This window comes from Artemia sp. Qi Xiang Cuo, chromosome 10, assembly GCF_049724085.1.
Source record: "Artemia sp. Qi Xiang Cuo chromosome 10, ASM4972408v1, whole genome shotgun sequence".
Classification (NCBI taxonomy): domain Eukaryota; kingdom Metazoa; phylum Arthropoda; class Branchiopoda; order Anostraca; family Artemiidae; genus Artemia; species Artemia sp. Qi Xiang Cuo.
The window spans coordinates 64,393,667-64,417,486 of NC_142803.1; the positions used below are offsets into that span (position 1 = coordinate 64,393,667).

The window sequence follows — 23,820 nt, forward strand, 5'->3', positions numbered from 1 at the left end:
TCAACTCTATCTCGGTTAAGCAAATTCTCGAAATGTTCCGCACATCTCTCTTTAGTTTTTTCCTTATCGGTAATTGCGGCCCCATTCCTATCTTTAATTCGGCCAAGTCCGCATTGACTACTCCCTCTCAATTTGTTAACATGCCAGTACAATATTCTACTATTATGCCGTCTAGCTGCATCTTCCAGATCCTCGGCAATTTTATTCATGGCCTTCACTTCACACCTCCTTGGTTCATATTTTAATGCTTTCTCCAGTTTCTTTACATTCCTTTTATTTTCACATGATCTATCACTAAGGTAATTCTTGTACAAGTCCTTTCTCCTTTCTATCAAACATAAACCTTTTCACTAATATCCTTAGCTGCAGTTCTAGCTTTCTTCCCTAAGACACCTTCCGCAACTTCACAAATTATTTTTTCTAAAATTATTCCAACCATCTTCCACATTATCAAATTTTAAACTTCCAAGTTTAGTATTCAACTCTTCCTGGAAAGTTTCTCTTAAATTCTTATCCTGGAGTCTACCAACATCATAACTTCCCGGGAGGTAGTTACCCTTCCAATGTTTCAGTCTTAAATTAACCTTTGACACTACTAGATGGCGATCTTTACTTTTAACATTAATAACGGCACTCCTATATACCCTAGTATCTTGTATTGATCCTGCCAGTCTTCGGTTTACTATAACATAATCAATAAGGTTTGCTGTCTTACCATCACGTGAATACCATGTTAACTTATGAGGCATTTTATGATCAAACACCGTATTGGTTATAACTAGATTGTTATACTTACAAAATTGCAAAAGTCCTGTATTCATTACTGCTTTCTTTTCCTATACAAAATTTACCTAGGCTAGGATACCATCTATCCCTATTTCTACCGACCTGGGTGTTTAAATTTCCCAGTAAAAACACCCTATTTCTGCCTGGGGCACAGTCTTTTTGCTCCTGTAACAGCAAATAAAATTTATCTGAGACACTAGTATCTCCGTCAGTTGGTTCTACAGGGGGCATATACTACTAGAACTGATACCCAAAACTTTTTAGTCATTAAATGAGCAATTAGTTTTCTATTATTAATACCTTCCCAGCCTATACAAGACTTAGCAGCTTCCTTATTCATCATGAGCCCTACTCCCTGTCTATGTACCCCATCCTTCCTGCCTGAGCAAACAAATTGTATATCACCTAATTTCATACTTCCTACCCGTGGGATATGCGATTCTGACACTCCTAATAAGTTCAGTTCGAATTGTCTGAATTCGTCAGTCAAAATATCAATACGATAGTTATTTTTCAACTTCGTAACATTCCAAGTTCTAGTTTTCATGTTCTTTAAATTATTGAAATTATTTTCGCCTCAGGAAAAGCAATAATCCCGGATGCCAGTTCAGGACGGGGATCACATATTTTCTCAAGTCTACACCGAATTGATTAAGCCGGCTTAGAACCGGACAGCAAGAAGTCTCTGGGACCTCCATGAATGGGGGCTTTGTTCAATCCGTGGCCCATCTTGGCTATAACATGGTTTTCAGCACTTGGCGATGCTCTTCTATCAACAAGAGTGGAAATCCTGCACAGACAATCTCAAGCCTACTACCTCCAAATCATTATTTATTCATGCCTACAAATATTATGCTACTACGGGGATAAAAATTACAGAACTTTAAAATTTACAGAACTAGAAACACTAATTATGGAGCATAAAAGAAGCATTCAAACATTTACCACTACAGCCACCAAAGTAAATCCCACTTCATTTTCTTGGTCATTGTTTTGCATTCCAATATACAAACTGCTACCAAGCTCCTCATCACTTGATGTCGCTAATTCAAGGGACTGTTCAAGTACAGAAGGACCTATCACATTCGAATCTGAGCAGTCAAGTATCATCTGAATCTTTTAGAATGCACTGTCTTCAATTTCTCTGATTATTGTTTTCACTTGTGCAACCATAACACGAGGAAAAACTGTTCCTTTTAGATGGTGAAATGTGTTTTTTGGTTAGATGGTCAAAATGTTTACCTGGACATGCGCATTCGTGCTGGATATATGCCTCTGGCTATCCAAGCTAAAAATTGGGTTATTCCACTTCTTCGATTATAGGTGAAAAAGGAAAAGGGTCGGAGAATTTCTAGATCCCGGATTTTGTTGAACCACAAATTTCACACCGAGTCCATTAATAAAAAACACACATTATGTAGGTAAATTTTCAAGATGAAACAAGATTATTCCCAAAGTTCTATAAACTATTTTATCTTTTTTGTCTATTTTTTAAGATTACTATTGAACAGCAAAAGATAAAGGAATTTTAGAAAAAGGACATTGAACGTTATTCAATTTCCTTTGACTTGACCTATAATTGAGCATTTTTGAATTTATTTTTTTATTGATTTTAAGGGAATTCTTGTCAGTTTAGATTGATTATTGGGAAATTTGAGGAAATGGGAATGTAGTACCCATTTGTTGACTATATAAAAATGATTTTCGCATTCAGAAAGGTTGATTACGTCGGATGGAATTTTCAAGCTTTCTGCTGCTTGTTGATCACCTAAAACTTCAAATATCATCATTTCTCTCATGTGGCTTCCTGACTGATTTGAATCTGATCAGAAAGGGTTATAATTATCAAGGCTACTTGACAATATAAAGTAACTACAAAACACCATTTTTTTAAGTTTAAAAAAGGACCAAAAACCCATCAAAAATGGTAGCGGATCCAAAAAATAGGTGCACCTTTGGACAGGTATGGTCAAAACCTCTCGCTGGAGGTTTTCACTCCCCCTCCTTTCTTAAAAGCCTAAAAAAAAAAAAAATCATAATTTAGCCTATGTAGCGCTGATGAGTTCTTTTATCTCTCCGTAAATGGTCTCTGTAAAGTCTGTAAACATAGTATATTTGGATATTAGTTATTTGTAGTTAAAATTAAGCTTCGTTTTAGATATATATTTTAAAAATAACTTCTATTTGAAATTGCATTATATTTTTTCCATCTTGAATGAGATCAACCATTTGCAATGCAAATATTAATATGTTTCGAACGATATGCGTGAACTCGATTGAATAAATCTCAATTGGCCATCAATTTTGGTCCGAATCACCCGTTATCTCGGTGATTCAAGTATTCTGAATCAGTAACATGCTTTTCCACAAGCTTTTCTTGTCCTACACTACCTACAGTTTTCAGCTTTAGCCTCTAAGCCAATTTTGAAAGTACAGATAAGATATTTTGATTATTGATTATATAAAAAGCGTTTTGCCAGATCAGATACTATGTCCAGACTTTACAGACTCCTTGTAGATAAAACTAGTTTGTTTGTTTTTTTGTTTTTGCCAATATTTCGTTTTCGATGTAGAAGACATAATTTATTTTTCTGGATTTTAAAATCATTTTTGAAAAGTAATTCTTAACAGGTTTTTGAAATTATTTACATTTCTATGCTGTATTTTGTCTTTAGATTAGTTGTGGGTGTTCAGTTTGTACAAGTAATTTCGTAACATAAATATTTTTCAAAACATTAAACTCTGTGAAAAGATAGATAAAATAATCTTCAGAATAAAGCACCAGATCACCAGGTGCTATAAACCAAAATTTTCTCTAAAATGTATTTTGAAGCACCAATCAGCCTGATGTTCTAAATAACTGAAAAACTCCAATGTCAGGGAAAGTCCCAAGATCTCCTAAAGGTTTGGTTGGATTTAGAAATCTGTGAAGTTCGATTTTGAACTGATTAATTATATTTTTCTTCTAGAAATTTTGAGAATAAAGTTTTTTTTCAGATACCTACTGAAATTCGGTCAAGTTACGAAATACCTTGGATATAGCGCTCTTACTGACTTCTTCCCAACGATGGAACTCAAACCAAATACTACCTGTGAGGATTCCTTTTGTCGAAAGCAACAAAGCACTAAAAAATCAATTGAAAAACCCGTTGTTGAACTACCCAAAGAAGAAACAGTAGTTCATGAAGAAGATTGGGGTATTACTCTTGTAGGTGAGAGTGCTGTGGTTGATGAGGCTAAGAAGGAAGTTGCTAAAGGACTTAGTTATGCTTATGAAGTGCCGGTTTCAGATGGCACTGCTGAAGAGCCTGTTGTTCAAGAAGAAGGAAATCTAGATGATTTGATGGCTAAATTGAAATCCCTTTAATAGGATTTTCATTAATAACTTTCTTGTTTTTTTCAAAAGTATTTAAATAAGCCTATAATAGGAGACAAAAGATAGAAAGGGTTTGGTATTGAAATGAACTTAACTTTTTGTCAGTATCAGATAGTAAAACCTTGTAATAGCTAAAGCTAAGCATTTTTTGGAACCGAGATGAAGTTTGTAAATTAGTATGTCTGTTGCAAGAGTTGCTGTAACTGTTGCAACACGACCAAATTTAAGAGGTCAACTTTTTAGCTAATTTTTTTTCAGCTTTTCCCCTCAGGTACATCACTTCTCAAAGAAAATTTCTCTTAATCCTTTTCTGGAATTAAAACCTGTAGCCTAGTCAACACTAAGTTTTAACTATAATATTAATCTCTTAGTTTTTGGAATTTTGCTTACTGAAATCTGTTCTTTTGGGGTTGGTTCATTTTAATGGTAAACTTCGCCCCATATGTAGTAATTACATTTTCTGTGTTGTCTTTTTATTTTTATCTTTTTTTTTGAAAGTTTTTCAGCGATCCCTTACTGAAAAATATTGGCAAAGGTAAAAGATAACGAGTCTAAATTAAATGTTAAAACTACATACACTTTTAGGTTAATATAGACGGATTTACCAAAATTATTGACAAATAGACTTAGACCAGACAAAGTGTTTTATTCATTTTATCTTAATATTTGACAGTATTTTGAACCAATATGAATAAGTATGAATTTTCCACAGGTTTGACTCGTTAGAGCAGAGCCGTTCATAGAGTTGGTGGTGCCCGGGAAAAAGTTAATTACAGTGCCACTCTCCCGACTCAAATATAAGCAAGAAAAAACGAATCAAAGTGAAAAGTCTCATAAAATGACACGAAATCCCCCTCCCCCCATCCCATCCCATCTATCCAGCCATGATACCTGGGGAAGCTACCCCGGTTCTCCCCTACCCCCTTTTAATGGCTCTTGTTGGGTAGGGGGATCCAAAATGGAATTGATGCATTTAAGTCTTAATCTTTATGCTCTTTTGCCTGTTCTCTAGCCGAATATTGGGGGTATGGGTCTTCCCATCGCTACATTGTGCAGTATTCTATGCACATGCTGTATCGTCATTGGTGTGAAACTTTTAAAATGGGTTTAATGTGAAAAAGATTCATGGAGCTATTTGAGCTGTCTTAGTGAAAAAAAAAACTTAAAACCTTACTCAATATAATTCGGAAATTCTTGTAGCTAAGATTATTTAACGGTACTTTAATAAAAAAAAATATAATGGAACCTATTAAAGTTATTGGTCGCATTGGCCTACCGATTTCAACTGAAGAATTTTTTTTCAGTTTAAAAAATGTAGATTTAATCTAGAAAATTCCATTCAACCAGTAGACTTATATGGATATGAACTCTAAACCGGAGGGAGATAAGGGAACTTTCCGGAGGGAGATAAGGGAACTTTCAAGCAGGAAGAGGTATTGGGAGGTCTAAGGAGCAGAAGAAATTTGTAAACTCAAAATGAACAAGTGTCATTAATTTTTAAGTTCTTGAGAAGCGAATGACAGATGGTGATGCTAATATACCAAATAGTCTAGGTTTATGTGAAATTGTTAAAGTTAAATTGTTTTGGCATTCCAGATGGTTAAGGAGTTGAATAAAAATTTTATATTAATTTTTAGTTCTTTTTCGGTAGGGACTATGTTTATTTAGGAAAACAATGTGATTGAAGGTAGAAAAAAAAGTAATAACATTAAAGAGTGTGACGTTTCCTTCATATGGCTAAAAACTATTATAAACCTAGGGAGAAAAGGTTAGAATGTAGACATATAACCTGCTTTGCGGTTTATTATGTAGGAAATGAGAATACAAGAGTATAAGTGTAGAACTTGTATTTATATGGTCTTTAATCTAGGGACTAAAGACCAGGAGAATATAAGTCTATGACTTACATTAATTTAAAGAACTTCCACAGGCGAGTTTTCAAAGAAAAGTAAAGAGCTCCATTAAGCCAAGAATGAGTAAAAATAAAGTCAAATAACTACAAATCACTATCAATTAATAAATGAACTCAGAACGAATAGAAATTACAATATATACCCAAGTCAAACTCAAAACGAGCAAAAATCAACATGAGTAGGGCTGATAACCTCTATGCCTTCTCAAGACCAGAACACAATTTGCGCTCTACTGAAAAAAAAACTAACAAACAAATGACCAGTGAATTGTCAGTTAAATTGACATATACATTTTTCTTCGTTAAGGTTCTGATAATTTTTTTTTCATTTATGAAAGTAAGAAAAGTGAAAATATTTCAAACGTATTTTATTTTCAGTAAAGCGAAAATTGTGTCCTGGTCTTGAGAAGGCATAGGGGTTATCAGCCCTACTCACGTTAATGTTGGATCATTTTGAGTTTGACTCGGCTACTTATTGTAATTTCTGTTCGTTTTGAGTTTCATCTATTTTATTGATAGTGATTTGTGGTAGTTTTACGCTTAGAATATTATCCTCATACTCTTCTTAGAAGGTTGCCATCCTCGAAGATATAATTTACAAAACTTTCAATTACATTGAACAAAATGGCTATCTCATAATTGAGATTGGATATGTTTGGGGAAGAGGCGAGTGAGGGAGGGAGGTTAGTTGCCCTCCAATCAATTTTGACTATTAAAAAGGGCACTAATCCTTTCAATTTTCAATCGAATGAGCTCTTTTGGAAGTTTCTATGACAACGAATGGCCACCTCGAAGTTTCTAACAGATGCATTTTGGGAATATACAAGGTGTATGGAGAAGGTATCCACTCTTCGATCGATCTGAATCTCAAAAACGGCACTGAAACTTCTGATTAGCAAACCAATGAGCCCCCTTCATAGTTTATACGATCACCCTTTATAGAAAGGCTTTCTATACAAACCTTCAATGCCCCCATCGCATAACTTAGAACCCTTGCTCTGAGGGCCGTGGGGAGGGGGGTTGTCATCCCCAGAGCCATAGTTTCCAGATCTTTCAACTACGTTGAAAAAAATAGCTATCTCAAAATTTTGATTGAATGTGGGGACCGGGGGAGGGGGGGGGGTAGTCTTCCTCCAATATCTTTCTTCTATTAAAAAGGGCACTAGCCCTTTCCATTTCCAATCGAATGAGCCGTTTTCGAAGTTTCTACGACAACTCCTTCAATACGAAGTGCCCTGGTCTAAACCAAAAAACAAATAATACATTGGGAACACACTGCTCTTTAGTTGGGCAGCGCTATCGCGCTGCCTACGATTTAAGAGCCCATTCTGTGTCCTCTAATTTAGGACTAGAAACTGCTGGAATGGAAGTCGAGAGTTAAGATTTGCAGCCCACTCTGTGCCCTCAAGCCGAAGGATTTGAGACCAGGGCAAGATTTAGAGGTTGGACACTCCTAAACCAAAGCGTGTTTGTCGTTCCGTTTTTGCGACACTTTCGGGGAAGTCTTCGAAAATTTGCAGATAGTGGAAGCACTGAACAGAACACAACTGGTAAGCCAAAAGTAATGAAAGAGAGATGTGATACAGAACTCTCAGCCGCCCTTCTTGGATGAAATCTAACAGTCCATAAGTGGCCACGGAGTTCCTGTGGTGTTCTTAAATCACTTTCTGTGAATAGGCTGCATGGCAGCGGAGTGCACCTGGCACTTCGACTGTAAATAACATTGGTCCAGTTTTTGTTAAGAAAAAACTCATCAGTTATATTTTTTTGTGCTCCCCTAGGCCGGGGCCTATTGGTAAATCTAGGCCTGCATATTAGGGGGTGTATGAAGAGCGAGGTATTGACGAGAGGGTGAATCCCGTCATATACGTAATAATTTCTGTTCGTTTTATGTTTTAATGTTGCTCCTTACTTTCAGTTTCTTTATTTCAAAATCTTGTTTTCTTTATTTAATTTCTGATTGTTTTTTTTTTAAATTATCCTGGGAAATCCGGCGTCCCCTTCGTGGAAAATTCTCTTCTCCAATGAAAAATTCCTGCATGGAAAGGTCCTCCTACGCAACCTCCTTCCCCCCCCCTCCCCCCCATCAGAAAAATCCCCCCTGAAAACGTCTGTATACTCAATCAAATTCTCCTTTATTTTAAAACGCTTACACGGTCGGGCCGATTCTTGGTTTTTTTTTCGTCAAGACAACAGTAAATAATTCAAAAAGCCTACACATACAAACTGCAATTTTCACATTCAGTGACGCGGTCAAAACAAATACAACTTTCACAACACTTTCACGGTCGATAAAATTAAAAAGACAAAAATTAAAATAATATACATCTATATATAAAATTAGGCATCTAAGTTATAAAGGCGAACAAACCCAGGCACAAAACTGTTTTCTTATATTGCAAGGGTTGTGAATACTGGTCTTATTTTGTTTATAGGTCAAGCAGCAGAAATTTTAAACTTTTTTCAAATTTTAGAAATTTCATTAGTTATTCCATATTAGTTGTTGAAATTATTCTAGATATAATTTCCACAATTGTGAACATGCCTCTGCCTTCTTTTTTTCATTTACCACACGTTTAAAATATTGGAAGAGCAATATGGAACTTGAGGAGATTTAGTCGTCACAAGCAGGGCATGGTACTGAACTTGCACCCAAAAAAAAGCTTAGAAAACGTGACCAAAAAACTTAGAATTCTAAAATCAACAAGCGTCACGCCCATTGATATCCCAATCCAAATCATAAAAACATTCCCAGGTGAATTTAGTCAACCACTGTCAAATTTGTTCAACCACATCACCATTTCTGGCAACTACCCGTCTTTATGTAAAAAAGATATGTGACACACCTAAAAAAGACGCACCTAATGACTTCACTGTAGTTCGGTCGATCACTCTTACACCAGTATTTAGCAAAGTCTACGAGCAATTCCTCTCATTCTGGCTAAAGGAAAAAATCATCAGCATAGTGGATCCAAAGCAATTTGGTAGTCTTCCCACGACCTCAACAGCTCACTATTTGGTAAGCCTCCTGGACAAAATCCTCAAGAACCCAGACAACCCCGGCTACTGGATGAACATTCATAGCAATATAACTGAAAAAAGCTTTCGACATGATCAACCACAGTAAACTCATCAAAAAGTTACTTACAAGGTATAGCATCATCCCTACCTTAGTTCGTATCATTGCCAGCTTTCTTTCGGATCGAAAGCAAAGCACTAAATATAAGAGCGCGTAATCAACCGAGGTTCAAATCTACTGTGGAGTGCCACAAGGAACAATCCTTGGTCCTCTTTTGTTGCTTGTCATGGTCAACGAGCTGGCAGAGTCCTATCCAGAAAGGTGGAAGTACGTCGATGATATGTCATTAACTGAAATTTGCCGCAAGGACTCCCCAAGCAACGCGTATGGTATCATCGAAGACATTAAGAACCAGGCTGCCAGTAACGACATGGTAGTGAATATAGGCACTCCGTTGTACTACCAATTTCTTTCTTAACGACAGAACCAACTCATTATCCTCCGCTAGACCAACAGCAGATGGTGACCGTCATTAATCTGCTAAGCGTCCATATTTCATCAGATATGAAGTGGGACAAAGAAGTAGGAAGCAGAGTCAAACGTGGAAATATGGGTATATCTCCTATGAAGCTGCTATCTCGTTATGGTGTTCCGGTCGAGCATCTTTTGAGATTCTATCTTTCTTTCATTAGATCTATCTTAGAATATTGTTCTCAAGTATGGCATTTCTTCCTTACTAATGACCAGTCAGAGACATAGGAGCGAGTTCAATACCGTGCCCTGCTTGTGGCGCCTATATCTCCTAAAGTCCCCTATATATCGCTCCTCCAAGAATTTAAACTTGTTACCCTTGAAAAAAGAAGGCAACAACTTAGTCTCAAATCAGGAAAGGGTATCTTGAAAAATCCCAACCTCCTTAATATACTTCCTTCTGATTTTTTCCCTTATAGAAATAGCTTGCAAAGGTCTTTTGCTGAACCTAAACCAAAAATTCAACCAGTATTTACACCTCATGTAAGATAAGAAAAATGTTTTGTGTCTGGGCTTATTCGTCTTTATAATTTACATTCCTGGTTGTATCTATAAAAATATGTTATTTTAATTCTGTCGACTGTGTAACTGTTGTGAAAATTGTATTTGTTTTGACCGTGTCACTAAATGTGAAAATTGCATTGTGTATATGTGAACTTTTTGAATTATTTACTATTGCCTTAACAAAAAAAAAAAAAAAAAAAAAAAAAACACAAAAATAAAAAACAGAATCGGCCCGATCGTATAATCGTTTTGAAATAAAGGTTTTGATTTGAGTAAACAGACGTTTTCAGGGGTGATTTTTTCTAGTAGGGGAGAGGGGGTAAGGGGAGGAGGTTACGTAGGAGGATCTTCCCATGCAGGAGTTTTTCATTGGAGAAGAGAATTTTCCATGAAGGGAGCGCCGGATTTCCCAGCATTATTTAAAAATAACAGTCAGAAATTAAATAAAGAAAACAGGTTTTTTTAACTGAAAGTAAGGAGCAACATTAAAGCTTAAAACGAACAGAAATTATTATATATATGAGGGGATTCAACCCCTCGTCAACACCTCGCTCTTTATACACCCCATCATATACGTATTAATTTCTGTTCGTTTTAAATTTTTAATTTTACTCCTTACTTTCAGTTCAAAAAACTTTTTTTTTTATTTAACTACATATCAAAGTCCTAGACTTATTTTATTGTAGTCTCAAGCAGGCCTAGATTTACCAATAGGCCCGGGCCTAGGGTAGCACAAAAAATTATAACTGATGAGTTTTTCCTTAACAATAACTGGACCAATGTTATTTATAGTCGAAGTGCCAGGTGCATTCCGCTGCCACGCAGCCTAATCACAGAAAGGGATTTAAGAACAACACAGGAATTCCGTGGTCACTTATGAACCGTTAGATTTCATCTAAGAAGGGTGGCTGAGAGTCCTGTATCACATCTCTCTCTCATTACTTTTGGCTCACTAGTTGCGTTCTGTTCAATGCTTCCACTATCCGCGAATTTTCGAAGACTTCCCAGAAAATCTCGCAAAAACGAAACGACAAACACGCTTGGGCCTAGGGGTGTCCAAGCTTTAAATCTGGCCCTGGTCGCAAGTCCTTAGGTTTGAGGCCACAGAGTGGGCTGCAAATCTTAACTCTCGACTTCCATTCCTTTAGTCTCTAGTCCTAAATTAGAGGACACAGATTGGGCTCTTTAATCGTCGGCAGCGCAATAGCACTCCCCATCTACAAAGCGTTGTGGACCCAATGTATTTTTTTTTTTTTTTTTGGTTTAGACCAGGGCACTTCGTATCGAAGGATTTGTAGTAGAAACTTCAAAAACGGCTCATTCGACTGGAAATGGAAAAGGCTAGTAAGTAACACTGGGTTTATTTTTAAAAAAAATAAAGTATAAAGTATACATCATCGATTCCCTGAAGCATGCTTGTGCGGGAAAAAACCCTCCTAAAAAAAAAAAAAAAAAAAAAAAAAAAAAAAAAAAAAAAAAAAAACATAATTAGAACTCAACTTACTGGACCCGAAAACTAACGAACTTCCAAACAACAACCAAACAAAATTACAGTATTTATAATCATATTCAGCTGCAACTAAACCCTCCTCAAAAACATAACTTAACTGGCACAGAATAATCCATCCAAAATATACACATCAAAACAATGGTTCTTTAGCAACTTACGAAACTCCTGCAAACCCCCAACATTCCTCAAATCCTCTGGCAAACTCTCCCAAACTAACGGAAAAACAAATATGTTCCGTTAGTTAGTTGTAGTGTTCTTTTTCATAGTCGAAAGTGATTGGAGGGTAAATACCCCCCCCCCCGCACACACACACGCTCAACACACATTCAAACAAAATTTTGAGATAGCCTTTTTTTTCAATGTAGTTGAAAGATCCGGAAATCATGTCTCTGAGGATGACAACCTCCCCCGCGACCGTCAGGGCAAGGGTTTTAAGTTATGCCCTGGGGGCATTTAAGGTTAATACGGAAAGGGTGATCGTATAAACTTTGGAGAGGGTTCTTTGGATCGCTAATGGGAAGTTTTAGTGCCCTTTTTAAGATTCAGAGTGATTGGAGGGTGGATACCCCCTCCTCACACCTTGTATTCTCCCGAAATGCATCTGATAGAAATTTTGAGATGGTCATTTCTTGTCATAGAAACTCCGAAAAGAGCTCATTCGATTGAGAATTGACAGGGTTAGTGCCCTTGTTAATAGTCAAAAGTGATTGTAGGGGAACTAACCTCCCTCCTACGCCCACCATTTCCCCAAACACAACCAATCTAAATGTTGAGATAGCTATTTTGTTCAAAGTAATTGGAAATTCTGGAAATTATATCTTTGAGGATGAAAACCTTCTAAGATAATGAGGATAATCTTCCAAACATAAACTACTACTACTAACAACTCACCGCAGCACCAAGCCGCCTGAGACCAACACAGCTACGCACGCTCCTGCTTCATCCCAATCTATTCAGAGCCTCCCTTTTTACACCCTCCCACGAAGTTCCCATTTCCTTTAAATATTTCTTTATAAAGTCCTCCCACCCCAGAGGAGGACGACCTGCTTTCCTTTTAGCCCTAGACGGTTGGTCGAAAAGAACAACCTTCGGCAATCTTTAAACATCTAGCAAATCTTCATCCGCTTTTCGAAGTGCCAATGCTTCAGGGCCATATTTGACCACTGTCATCACTGTAGCTTCTAATATTCTAATTTTTTTTTGCAGACTTATCTTCCTATTCTTCCAAACTTCTTTTAACTGTGAAAAAACACCCTGAGCCTTCGCTATTTTACTTTTAAAACTACCACAAATCACTATCAATGAAATAAATGTAACTCAAAACGAACAGAAATTACAACCAATAGCCGAGTCCAAATCAAAACGAGCCAACATTAACATGAGTAGGGCTGATAACCCCTGTGCCTTCTCAAGACCAGAACAAAATTTCCGCTTTACTGAAAACAAAATACGTTTGAAATGTTTTCACCTTTTCTTACATTTCATAAATGAAAAATTATCAAAAACATAACGAAGAAAAATGTATATGTCAATTTAACTGACAATTTATGCTCATTTGTTTGTCAGTTTTTTTTCAGTAGAGCGCAAATTGTGTTTTGGTCTTAAGAAGGCATAGGAGTTATCGGCCCTACACATGCTAATTTTTGTTCGTTTTGAGCTTGACTCGGCTATTTATTGTAATTTCTGTTCGTTTTGAGTTTCATTTATTTTATTGATAGTGATTTGTGGTAGTATTCCTTTACAATTTATGTAAGGGGATACATCAATCCATTTACATAATTTATCAACCATTATTATGACAACAAAATGATTTGTGTTTATCACAATTCTTAAGAATTATCAATCCACCTACGTTACTCAACCGATTTCCCTGAACACCACAGTTAGCAATCAGAATTACCGGTTATAGTTGCCATTAAGTTTCTTGGGTCCCAATATAACATTGAATGAGATTTGAAGGCTCCTGGCCCAGGATACTGAAGAATCAAATTTCAGCTTTACTAAGTTAAAGTTCTGAAATAAGGCAATGTAAACTAAACAAAATACGCCCTAAAATCATTTAAACATATATCTTGTAACGTGAATAAGCCATTTGGAAAACAATTTGACCAAATCCAAAGAAAAAATGCGGGGTATTTGGTAATTTTGAAGCGCGTGTGTAACTCGGGAATATTAATAAGCAAGCAGTTAAATGTTTTTCCATCTCCACAAACTAATGTGGCATAAATCCTTGTTATAAAGTGTAAAAATAGCTACTAACCTAAACTTTGAGCAAAAATATTAGATTGTTAGGGTCAAGTTTTTATTTTTCTTAATAGGGTCAAAAGTTTTTATTGCTTATTTTTTTTTGAACAAAGATACAAAAGACAACATGATGATAACATAATGATAACAAGCATAAATATAGCATAAAAATCAAAAGATTCAAGGCTCATTTCTGAAATTCTAGGAATTTCTAAGATCCAATTCGAATCTTGATCACCGCCATGACTTTGAGCAACGATTTTGACCCCATGGAGGTCATTGAAAAATGACATTAGTTCAAGAGCTGTCATGCCAGAAACCACATATCCGAATCTGCCGGGAGCTTCCTTAATTCCAACAAAATCATACGGCCTGTCCTTCGATAATTTGAATCGTAGATAGTTGGATTGTTTCTCATTTATTCCATCTAGCCGACACTCTTTCTTCCATCTGACCTCTGATTGTATTTCAAAAACACGAATAAACATGCCTATAACAAAAACTTCATACAGCAGATTTCTTAATGATGATTGAAAAAAAGTTGGATATAAAGAAAATGAAAATGTCCTATTAGTTTGAGTGTGAATAATTTATTTATATCTTTATATTTCTTTTAATTATTTTTAGCCGTTATTCATCCCTATAATCTAAATACTTTGTCATTGACATTATCTAAGAAAATAAAACTTGGTTGTGGGGTTTCTATTAAATTCGGGTCTATGATAACCCGGCTGGTACTTGTTTTGATCGAAGCTCAGTATGGCAGAATGTCTGAGTTCCTCTTTTATTGGAAACTTACTATAAGCAATGGTTTTTATCCTTTAAAGTCAATGTGGCGTGAGCCTCGACCCAGTGTTTATGGGTCTACCCCACCATTAACATTTTCCCCACACTTTTAATTGAATTCTGACATTTATTCTAGAACTATCATGTTAGGAATGAAAAATTGGATTTTCAATCAGAAGTTGCGGCTGTGTTTCAGGCTCATATTTTCATTTTTGACTAAACTCCAAATATAATGCTCGAAGGTTATACATTTATTTTGAAAAGTTACTATCACAGGCACTATAGGGCCGAATTAGAATTTTGGAGTTAATAAATAAAAACACACAAAGAAAGCTTAAAAAACAGCAACAAACTTGCAAACCGGCAAACGAATACAAAAAAAAGAAGGAAAACCCATTCATTAATCATTATTTACATTTAGAATTCATCAAATTTCGAAAAAACATCTAAAAAGATACGAACAAATGAAACTTGAAAAAAAAATTATAAAAATTGAACAGGTCATTGTAATATGAAAAAGAAAAATAAAAACAAGCGAACATATCGTCAGTTGGGTATCAAAATGACGAAAACTCCATAATTGTAAATTTTCAAAAGAGCTAAGAAAAAACCTAACTTTTTTTTGTTTCTCCTCCAATAACTGTAAAACAAACAAGGGTCAGTGCGTAAAATCAATATATATCAATCCGTTTTTGTTTTACGTTATGTTCTTGTTTTACGTTATTACGTTTTGTTTTTGTTATTGGAAGGAAAATAAAAAGCTGTGAGGACTTTTTCTGCTCTTCTGAAAGTTTACAATTATGGAGATCTGTCCTTTTGATAACCGACTGAAGATATACAAAACCTCTCCTAAGACACCACCAAAGTTAACTTATCCTTTTCCTCATTCCCAAAAAATTATCCCTCGCGGTTACGATACTATCAATGCAACTCTGCTTTGAGAGATCTTATATGAACAAATTATTTAATAATAAACACTACTGATTTTTTCTTTTTAACTACCATAAATAAAAATCAACCTTTTAATTGATAATTGTCCATATGTTTTCCTTTCCCTCACTCCTTAACAACCGAATTATTCAGCCCCCAAAACTTGTCTCTGCAGCCAGAACACACAAAATAGACTTTCTTTCTTGAATGAACAGATGTCAGGTGTTACTACAGAAGAAAAGTCTCATTACCAAGGATCCCTCCCTTTGTCAAATTATTCACAGTATGTTAAGTCCAATTGTCTACATCAGCCAACTTGAAAAAAGATGGTGGTTTTTGCCCCCAAAGGAATTCTAATGACTAATTTATTGGAGCAGGGTGAATAGCTATCTTTAATTACTTTCCAAACCAAAGTGTTGATGAAAGACTTAGATTTATCCAGAAATTACAGACGAATGCTGATTTTATTATTTCTATTCAACCTGATGCTGGAGCCTTTTGGAAGGTGATGCCAATGAGTTTAAGGTGGATTCAATTTGATCCTCTCTTAAGGTTTGGCAAATAGTTAAAACATTAACAACTAGGGAAAATATGTCTCATAATGATGTTATTAATGTGATTAATGTCTTATTAATGTGAATAACATTTACAGTCCCCTGGAGATTTTTTCTCCATAGAATGAGATTTATCCCTTTTCCCTCTTCAAACTTCAAGGATTCTTTTTCAATCGTCTATGGCTCTTACCAGCCTCTTAATAATACTCGTCTTCTTTCTCTCAGTACATGGCGGAATACCAAAGATAAGTCCGATGTGTACAATTAAAAAAATCTAGATGAAAAAATTCTTTCTTTCCACAAATAGTTAGATGATAAATCCTTAATTTCTTTCCCTGGCAAAATAACTTAAACACTTCAGTGATAATTCTTTCCCCTATCAACCCATTAAAACACTTATTAGAAATAAAATTGTGTTTTTAAGAAAAGGTAAATTTGATGGAATTAATAAACGAAGAAACATAATAAAAAAAATTAAAGCTGCTATATCAAAAGTAGGGCCAAAGAATTGCTTAAAAGTAGACCAAAAACTTATAATCAGAGATGGAAAAGCTGTGTAGCAAAAGATTTAATTAGATAAATTCCAACCTACCGTAATCCCCAAATTTTGCACCAATTATCTGGTTAAATCCTTTGCCACATAGCTCATTGATCTCGTAATTTCTGGTTTTTCGTGGAAAATAATAATTTTTTCATTAAGATTTTGTAAATTGTACGCATTGGACTAATCATTGGTATTCCGTCATGTACTGAACAACAGAAGACAAGTATTATTCAGAGGCTGCTAAGAGACATAGACGATTGAAAAGAATCCTTGAATCTGAAGAGGGAGAAGTGATAACTCCCATCCAATGGAGGAAAACCTCGGGGAGATTGTAAATATCGCTTACATTAGTAATAATATCATCAAGAGAGTCGCTTTCCCTAGTTATTAAAGTTTTAACTTTAAGAGAAGAGCAAATTCACTCAGGTACTCAAGAATCAATTTGAGCCTTAATGACTTAATTTCTGACATAAAACAATGAAGCTAAACAAAATTTGCTGTGAAATCATTTAGACATAGGCTATATCTTGTAACATGAATAAGCTATTTTTAAATCATTGGCATCACCAAGCAAAAACGTCCAGCATTGGGATGTATAGAAATAACAAAATCAGCACTCATCTGCAATTGTTAGATAAATCCAAGTCTTTCATCACCATTTTGGTTTAGCAAGCAATACAAAGATAGTTATTGCAATAAAATTAAAGTAACCAGAGAATACCTTTAATCTTTAGCAAAATAATGTCACCTTACTCAAATAAACTAGAGACAGAAATTACTTTGGGGGCAAAAAGACATCACCTTTTTTTTAAATTGGCTGATCTAGACGATTGGGCTACACATGCTGTGAAAAATTTGACAAAGGGGGGGGGGAGGATCCTTGGTAATCAGACTTTACTTCTGTAAGTTCGTGCACAGTACGGTATTAAAATATGAGGCATGATATAGCATGATCATAAGCAGCGCTGCCTAAGTTAAAGAGCTATTTGGGAACAACGTATTATTTTAAATTTTAGACCAGGACACTGTATAGAAAGAGTTTTCGTAGAAACTTCGAAACGGGCTCGTTCAACTGGAAATTGAAAGGGCTAGTGCCCTTTGTAGTAGTCAAAAGTGACTGGAGGGAAACCAGACCCCTCCCATCAATTCCCGAAACACATCCAATCAAAATTTTGAGATATCCATTTTGTTCAGCATAGTTGAAAGGTGCAGAAATTATGTCTTTGTGGATGACAACCCAACCATAGCCCTCAAGATAAGGATTGTAAGGTATGCACTGGGGGCATATAGGTTTTATATTATATAAAGGGTGGTGGCATATACCTCAGAGAGGGCTCATTGGATTGTTAATCAGAAGTTCTATTGCCCTTTTAAGAGTCACAGTGATCGGAGGGCAGCTACCTCCTCAACACGTCTTATTTTTATGAAATGCATTGGATAGAAATTTTAAGAAAGCCATTTGTTAAAAATTAGTCCAAAGATCATAGGTAGCACAACTGTGTTTTTTAAGTTAAGAGGAGGCACAATGAACTATTTTTTAATTTTTTTTTGTAAACCAGGGTACTTTGAATAGAAGGAAGGAGCTGTTGTCAAAACCTAGAAGGGTCTCATTCTATTGGAAACTGCAAGTTCTATTGCCCTTTTTAATATCTGAAAGCGATTGAAGGGCAACCCCCCCCCAGCACGAGGGTGGTTTCTATTCTATTCCCAAAATACATCTTATGAAAATTTTGATATAGCAATTTTATTCAGGATAGTTGAAAGGTCCAGTAATTATTTCTCTAAAGATTAACCCCCCTCCCCCTCAGAGCCCTCAGGGAGGTTTTTAAGCAAAGGATGGTCGCATAAATTTCGGAGGGAGCTCATTGGATTGGAAATTGAAAGTTCCAGTACCATTTTTGATAGTGAAAGTGATTGGAGGGCAACCAGCACCACCCCCCCCCCCTAACCCATCAATTCCTCAAAGACATAGCCTACAATCGAAATTTTGAGATAGCCATTTTGTTAAGCATATTTGAAAGGTCCAGTAATTATGTCTTTGGAAATGACAACCCCCCCCCCTCCCCCCCACAGCCCTCAGGGCAAGGGCTATAAGTTATATTAGTTGCCCATTACTAACATTTAAGGTTTTTATGGAAGGGATGGTTGCATAAACTTTAGATATGGCTCATTCAATTAGAAATCAGAAGTCCTAGTGTCCTTTTCAAGAATCAAAAGTTATAGTAGGGCAAATTTCCCCACCGCATGTCTTCTTTTCTCCAAATGTATACAGTAGAAGTTTGAGATAGTCATTTTGTTCAAAATAGTCTAAAGATTATATATGAAGGACTTCGGAAATGAAACAAGTTCTCAGAGCCTAGGACCAAGGGTTTTAAGTTATGCCCTGAAGGTACATAAGGTTTTTATGGAATGGGTGGTTGTATAAACTTTGGATATGGTTCATTTGACCAGAAAGTTGAAGTTATAGTGCTCTTTTTAACAGTCAAAGTGAATTTGGGGTCAACCAGTCCCCCCCCCCACCCTCCTCTCACAACCATCCTTTTCCAAAACAAACATCCAATCAAAATCTCTTTCAAAAGGTGTATACCCTGATTCGTTTAAAATTGCAAAAGCACTCCCCCTTTTTAAGAAGGGTGACCCCAGCTTAGTGTCAAATTATAGACCTATATCACTTCTCCCAATTTTCTCGAAATTACATGAAACAGTTGTGCATAAGAGGCTTTTTTCATTCCTGTCTACAGGTGCTTCAACTGGAAGCAGTTCTGTTCAGTCTGATCATCAGTATTGCTTCCGAGCTAAACTCTCTACTGCATGTGCTCTAGTTGACGTTACAGAATTCGTGCTTTACTTACTTTACTTTCGGCGGGAACCAGACGGTGAACTGTCCTGCCCGGCACCAAAGGATCTTGGAATGACTTCCGACGACCACTTGTACCTGTCGGCTGCAGCTTCTCCGGCGATTCGTGCGTGTTAACATAGACAAGGGTCGTTGTGTTTTAGGACTTTTTCTTGATTTTTATAAAGCTTTCGAAATGGTAGATCATTTTGTCTTACTGGGAAAACTGTCTCTACTTGGAGTTCGGGGAATTGCCTTTGAATGGTTTAAATCTTACCTGTCTAATAGATAACAGTTTGTGTGTTTCAATGGGAAACATTCTGATCTAGCCTCGGTTTCCAAAGGGGTACCTCAAGGCTCAGGTTTGGGACCACTCCTCTTGCTTATTTATATTTATGACCTTCCTCTATCTCCCAACCTTGATTCCCACACTGTTTTGTTTGCAGGCGATCGTATTTTTTTGTGGTTTCTAATGATCTGCCCTCTTCTGTTGCTAAGGCTCATCTCCTGCTCAACCATGTGCGTGATTGGTGTGAGCAGAACGGGATGCTGTTGAAATGCTCTAAGAGTAGCATTATTCATTTACAAATCCCCTACCACATGTCTGAACCTTCCCCAGAAATCTTTGTTTTTTATGGTACTGATATAATTCCCCAATGCTCTTGTGTTAAAATTCTTAGTGTGTACGTTGATTGTTTTCTGTTTTTCGAAATTCATATTTGTTATGCCAATTTAAGAATTTCTCGTCAAGTGTCTATGCTTCATCTTGCCAATCAATTTCTTCCTCCGGATGTAATGCTTTCTCTTTACTATACATTTGTCCTTCCTTATCTTTCTTATTGCTGCACTGTATGGGGCAATACTAACTATTCTCCCCTTTGGCAACTTCGAACAGCACAGAATAGAGCAGTGAAGGCAACTTTTCGCCTCCCTTGACTCTAGCCTACAGCTGATCTCTACAGTGATACAGGTCTAGATGCCTTAGATGAGGCTATCAAGAAGCAGAACCTAAAACAAGCTCATCAAGCATTCAATTTCTCGCTTCCTCAAAACATCATATCCAACTTTGATCCAGCATGAACATGTAAGTGCTAGACTTTACTTCGGAGCTCTGTTCACCAATTTCGGCTGCCTGAAAGGGTATCCACAGCGGCTCAGAGGTCACCAATTTATAGAGCAACTGCTCTTAGGAACTCTATTCCCAGTGAACTTCCTCTTATCAAAAATTTTTCTTCCCTTTGCAGAAAAATATTCTCTAAGGCTTGAAGTAATTTCGTTTTCTTTATTTGTTTATTCATTCTTTATTTGTTTATTATTTCTTTTTTCTTTTCTTATTATTTTGGATCAGATCACAACCCCGTTGTCTAATATTATTATTTACGGTTTGGAATTTATTTAAATTACAGGAAATTTTCAGTTTGGAGAAAATTAAGTATAATGTTATTGTGTAGCAGTTTTTTTTCCTCGTATTGTGGTTATATTTTTGAGGTATTGTTGTATTTTTTTCCCCTTCCTGATTTGTCCTGTTTTGTGTGGATTTTGTGTTTGATATGAGGTCCTCCACAAGCTATGCTTCTTGGGACTTCTAGTACCTAAGTATTTATGTAATTATTGTAGTATTTAATAAATTGAACTGAATTGAAATTGAAATGTTGAGACGTCTACATTCTTCACCATTGCTGAAAGATCCTGTAATTATCCTATCAATGTTTATATATAGGCCTAGTATATGTTATTGAGAAAGGTATGCATGTTTGACATTTAGTTTTCAAAAAGACAAAGGGCATTCACATGAGCCTTTTAGAGAAGGTTGAGGGGGGTGTTGAACTAAATCAAAATATCATAAGTGCACACAGGCCGTTAAAAAGGTGCACCTCAGAAATGAATGAGTATATTAATTTGGAACTTTCAGGAAATGATAAGGGAGATGACCAATTGACCAAAAAGGTAATATTTGTGTAAAACTACAACTGCTACCCTCCTACTGCTTCCACTATTACTACTACAACCACAGTACTACATTTGATATATTGAGAGGAATGTTTGAACTAAATCCAAAGACACTATGTGCCTGCACATTTTCAAAAGAATACATCTCAAGAGTAAATTTGAGCATTAACTTGGAACTTCCTGAAACAGCTTAAAGGGGAAGATCAATTGACCAAAAGGCAATATGTGCAAGCTACCTACTAATACTATTACTGCTGCTACATTTGCTACTACTACTGCTGCTGCTACTTCAGCTACTACCTCTATTGCAACTACTTGTAAGGCTAAGAGCATTAAGATGAAAAACACAAAAGTGTATAAATATATAGGTTATCATAAGGATAGCCTATATCAGCAATGTCACAAACATGGCTAGTTGTATTAAGATCAAAACTTCCAGGACTTGACAAGAATGTTGTTCAAATCATCAAAATACAATACTTATATTATTAATACTACCACTACAGTTACAGTAACTACTGATGCTAAGGGTAGTAAGGTGAAACTTTTAGCAAACGTTTAGGGGAGTTTCAGTTAAACAAAAAAAAACTTTGTGCATGCAGGTTGTCCAAAGGGCATGTAAGCAATATCATTGGAAGCACTGCTCAATAATGCTAGAAATGTCACTGACACTTTTAGAGGAGTTAATTTGGTTCATGATTGAAAGTTCTAGTGCTTTTTTTAAGAGTAAAGGGAGATTGGAGGGCAAGCAGCCTTCTTCCCAAGCCTATTCATTTTCCAAACACAAGCAATCAAACTTTTCAAGCAATCAAGCAATCAAGCTGGCTGACAAAATCCTCGTTTTTTCACCCTTTTTGATTTTATTTTTCATTTTGTTACTTTCTCTCCTCTCTGAGTTTCGTTAATCAAACTTTTGAGACAATCATTTTGTTCCGCATAGTATAACAGTCCAGCAGCTATGTCTCAAGGGAAATTGGGTATGTCAACCCACCAAAATTATGCAATTGACCCTTTGTGCTTTAAAACTAAATCAGAAGGCACTGTGTAGAGCACTGTCAATAAGAAACTTCAGCAATATATTGAGAATACCTGGGAGTGTTCATTTGAAGCTTTTGAAGCTACTATTATTACTATTTCTGCTCTTAAAATTTAAATACATCAAACAAGTGTAATTGTATCCAGGTTGTCAAAGAGAATAGATAGAATTTTTTGGGAATGATGTTATGTTTTATTTTTCAGGTCAACTTAAGAAGGCATAAACTTAACGAAACAATGCTATTTGGATGAGGATTTAAAACTGTTGTAAAAGTTTCTCCAACATACAAATAGCAACCCAAACTATGGATTCTAATAGAAGAAAAACTGCAATGTTATAAAATACTATTTTTTATGAAAAAAGACGCAGAGGTAACAACAGAAACATGAATTATAATATATAACCAAGTCAAACTCAAAACAAGCAAAAATAAACATGATAAGGGCTGACAAACCCCATGCCTTCTCAAGACCAGAACGTAATTTGCACTTTACTGACAATAAAATACATTTAAAATGTTTTCACTTTTTTACTTTAATACATACAAAAATTAATACAACTTAAAGGAATAATTATCAGTCTATATATACCAAACTAACAATCCAAGGTCATTTGTTTTGTTTGTTTTTTTTCAGTAAAATGCAAATTATGTTCTAATCTTGAGAAGACATGGGGGTTGTCAGCCCAAATTAATTTTTGGTTGTTTTGAGTTTGACTTGGTAATTTATTGTAATTTCTGTTTATTTTGAGTTTCATTTATTTATTGATCGTTATTTGTGGTAGTTTTACACTTGGAAGGTTATTTGACTCTATTTCTGCTCATTTTTGGCTTAGTGGAGCTCTTTACTTTTCTTTGAAAAGACTTATTTTTTTGGACAAATATTTTTTTAAATTAACAACATAAATAATCTAATGGTGTCAGGCGTTCTTTTATCTTGTTAGCATGTTTTCTTTATATATGGCGTACCAAAGTAAATTTGCCATTTACTGATTTTTATTTAGTTTTTTTTGTATTTACTATTATTTGGGGGGAGGGGGTAAAAGTCTTGAATAGCACCTCTTCAGAAAGAAACATGCCAGAACAAAAACAGAACCACTTATATATATACATATATATATATACATATATATATATATATATATATATATATATATATATATATATATATATATATATATATATATATATATATATATATAATATATATATATATATATATATATATATATATATATATATATATATATATATATATATATATATATATATATATATATATATATATATATATATATATATAT

The 23,820-nt window shown here is 35.4% G+C and overlaps 2 protein-coding genes across 3 annotated transcripts in view; one reads left to right on the forward strand and one right to left on the reverse strand.

Annotated features, from left to right (window-relative positions):
- The window catches only part of Uba5 (Ubiquitin-like activating enzyme 5), a 47,081-nt gene extending 41,281 nt beyond the window's left edge, over window positions 1–5,800 (forward strand). For both annotated transcript variants that reach the window (XM_089095669.1, XM_089095671.1), the window contains exon 7: window positions 3,784–5,800. In XM_089095669.1, the coding sequence (XP_088951795.1) occupies window positions 3,784–4,153 (370 nt within the window). In that variant the 3' untranslated portion in view covers window positions 4,154–5,800. The remainder of the gene's footprint in view (window positions 1–3,783) is intronic.
- Window positions 5,801–13,932: 8,132 nt separating this feature from the next.
- LOC148948031 (uncharacterized) overlaps window positions 13,933–23,820 on the reverse strand; it is a 15,499-nt gene continuing 5,611 nt past the window's right edge. The window contains exon 2 of the mRNA XM_089095184.1: window positions 13,933–14,372. Coding sequence (XP_088951310.1) covers window positions 13,969–14,372 — 404 coding nt within the window. The 3' untranslated portion in view covers window positions 13,933–13,968. The remainder of the gene's footprint in view (window positions 14,373–23,820) is intronic.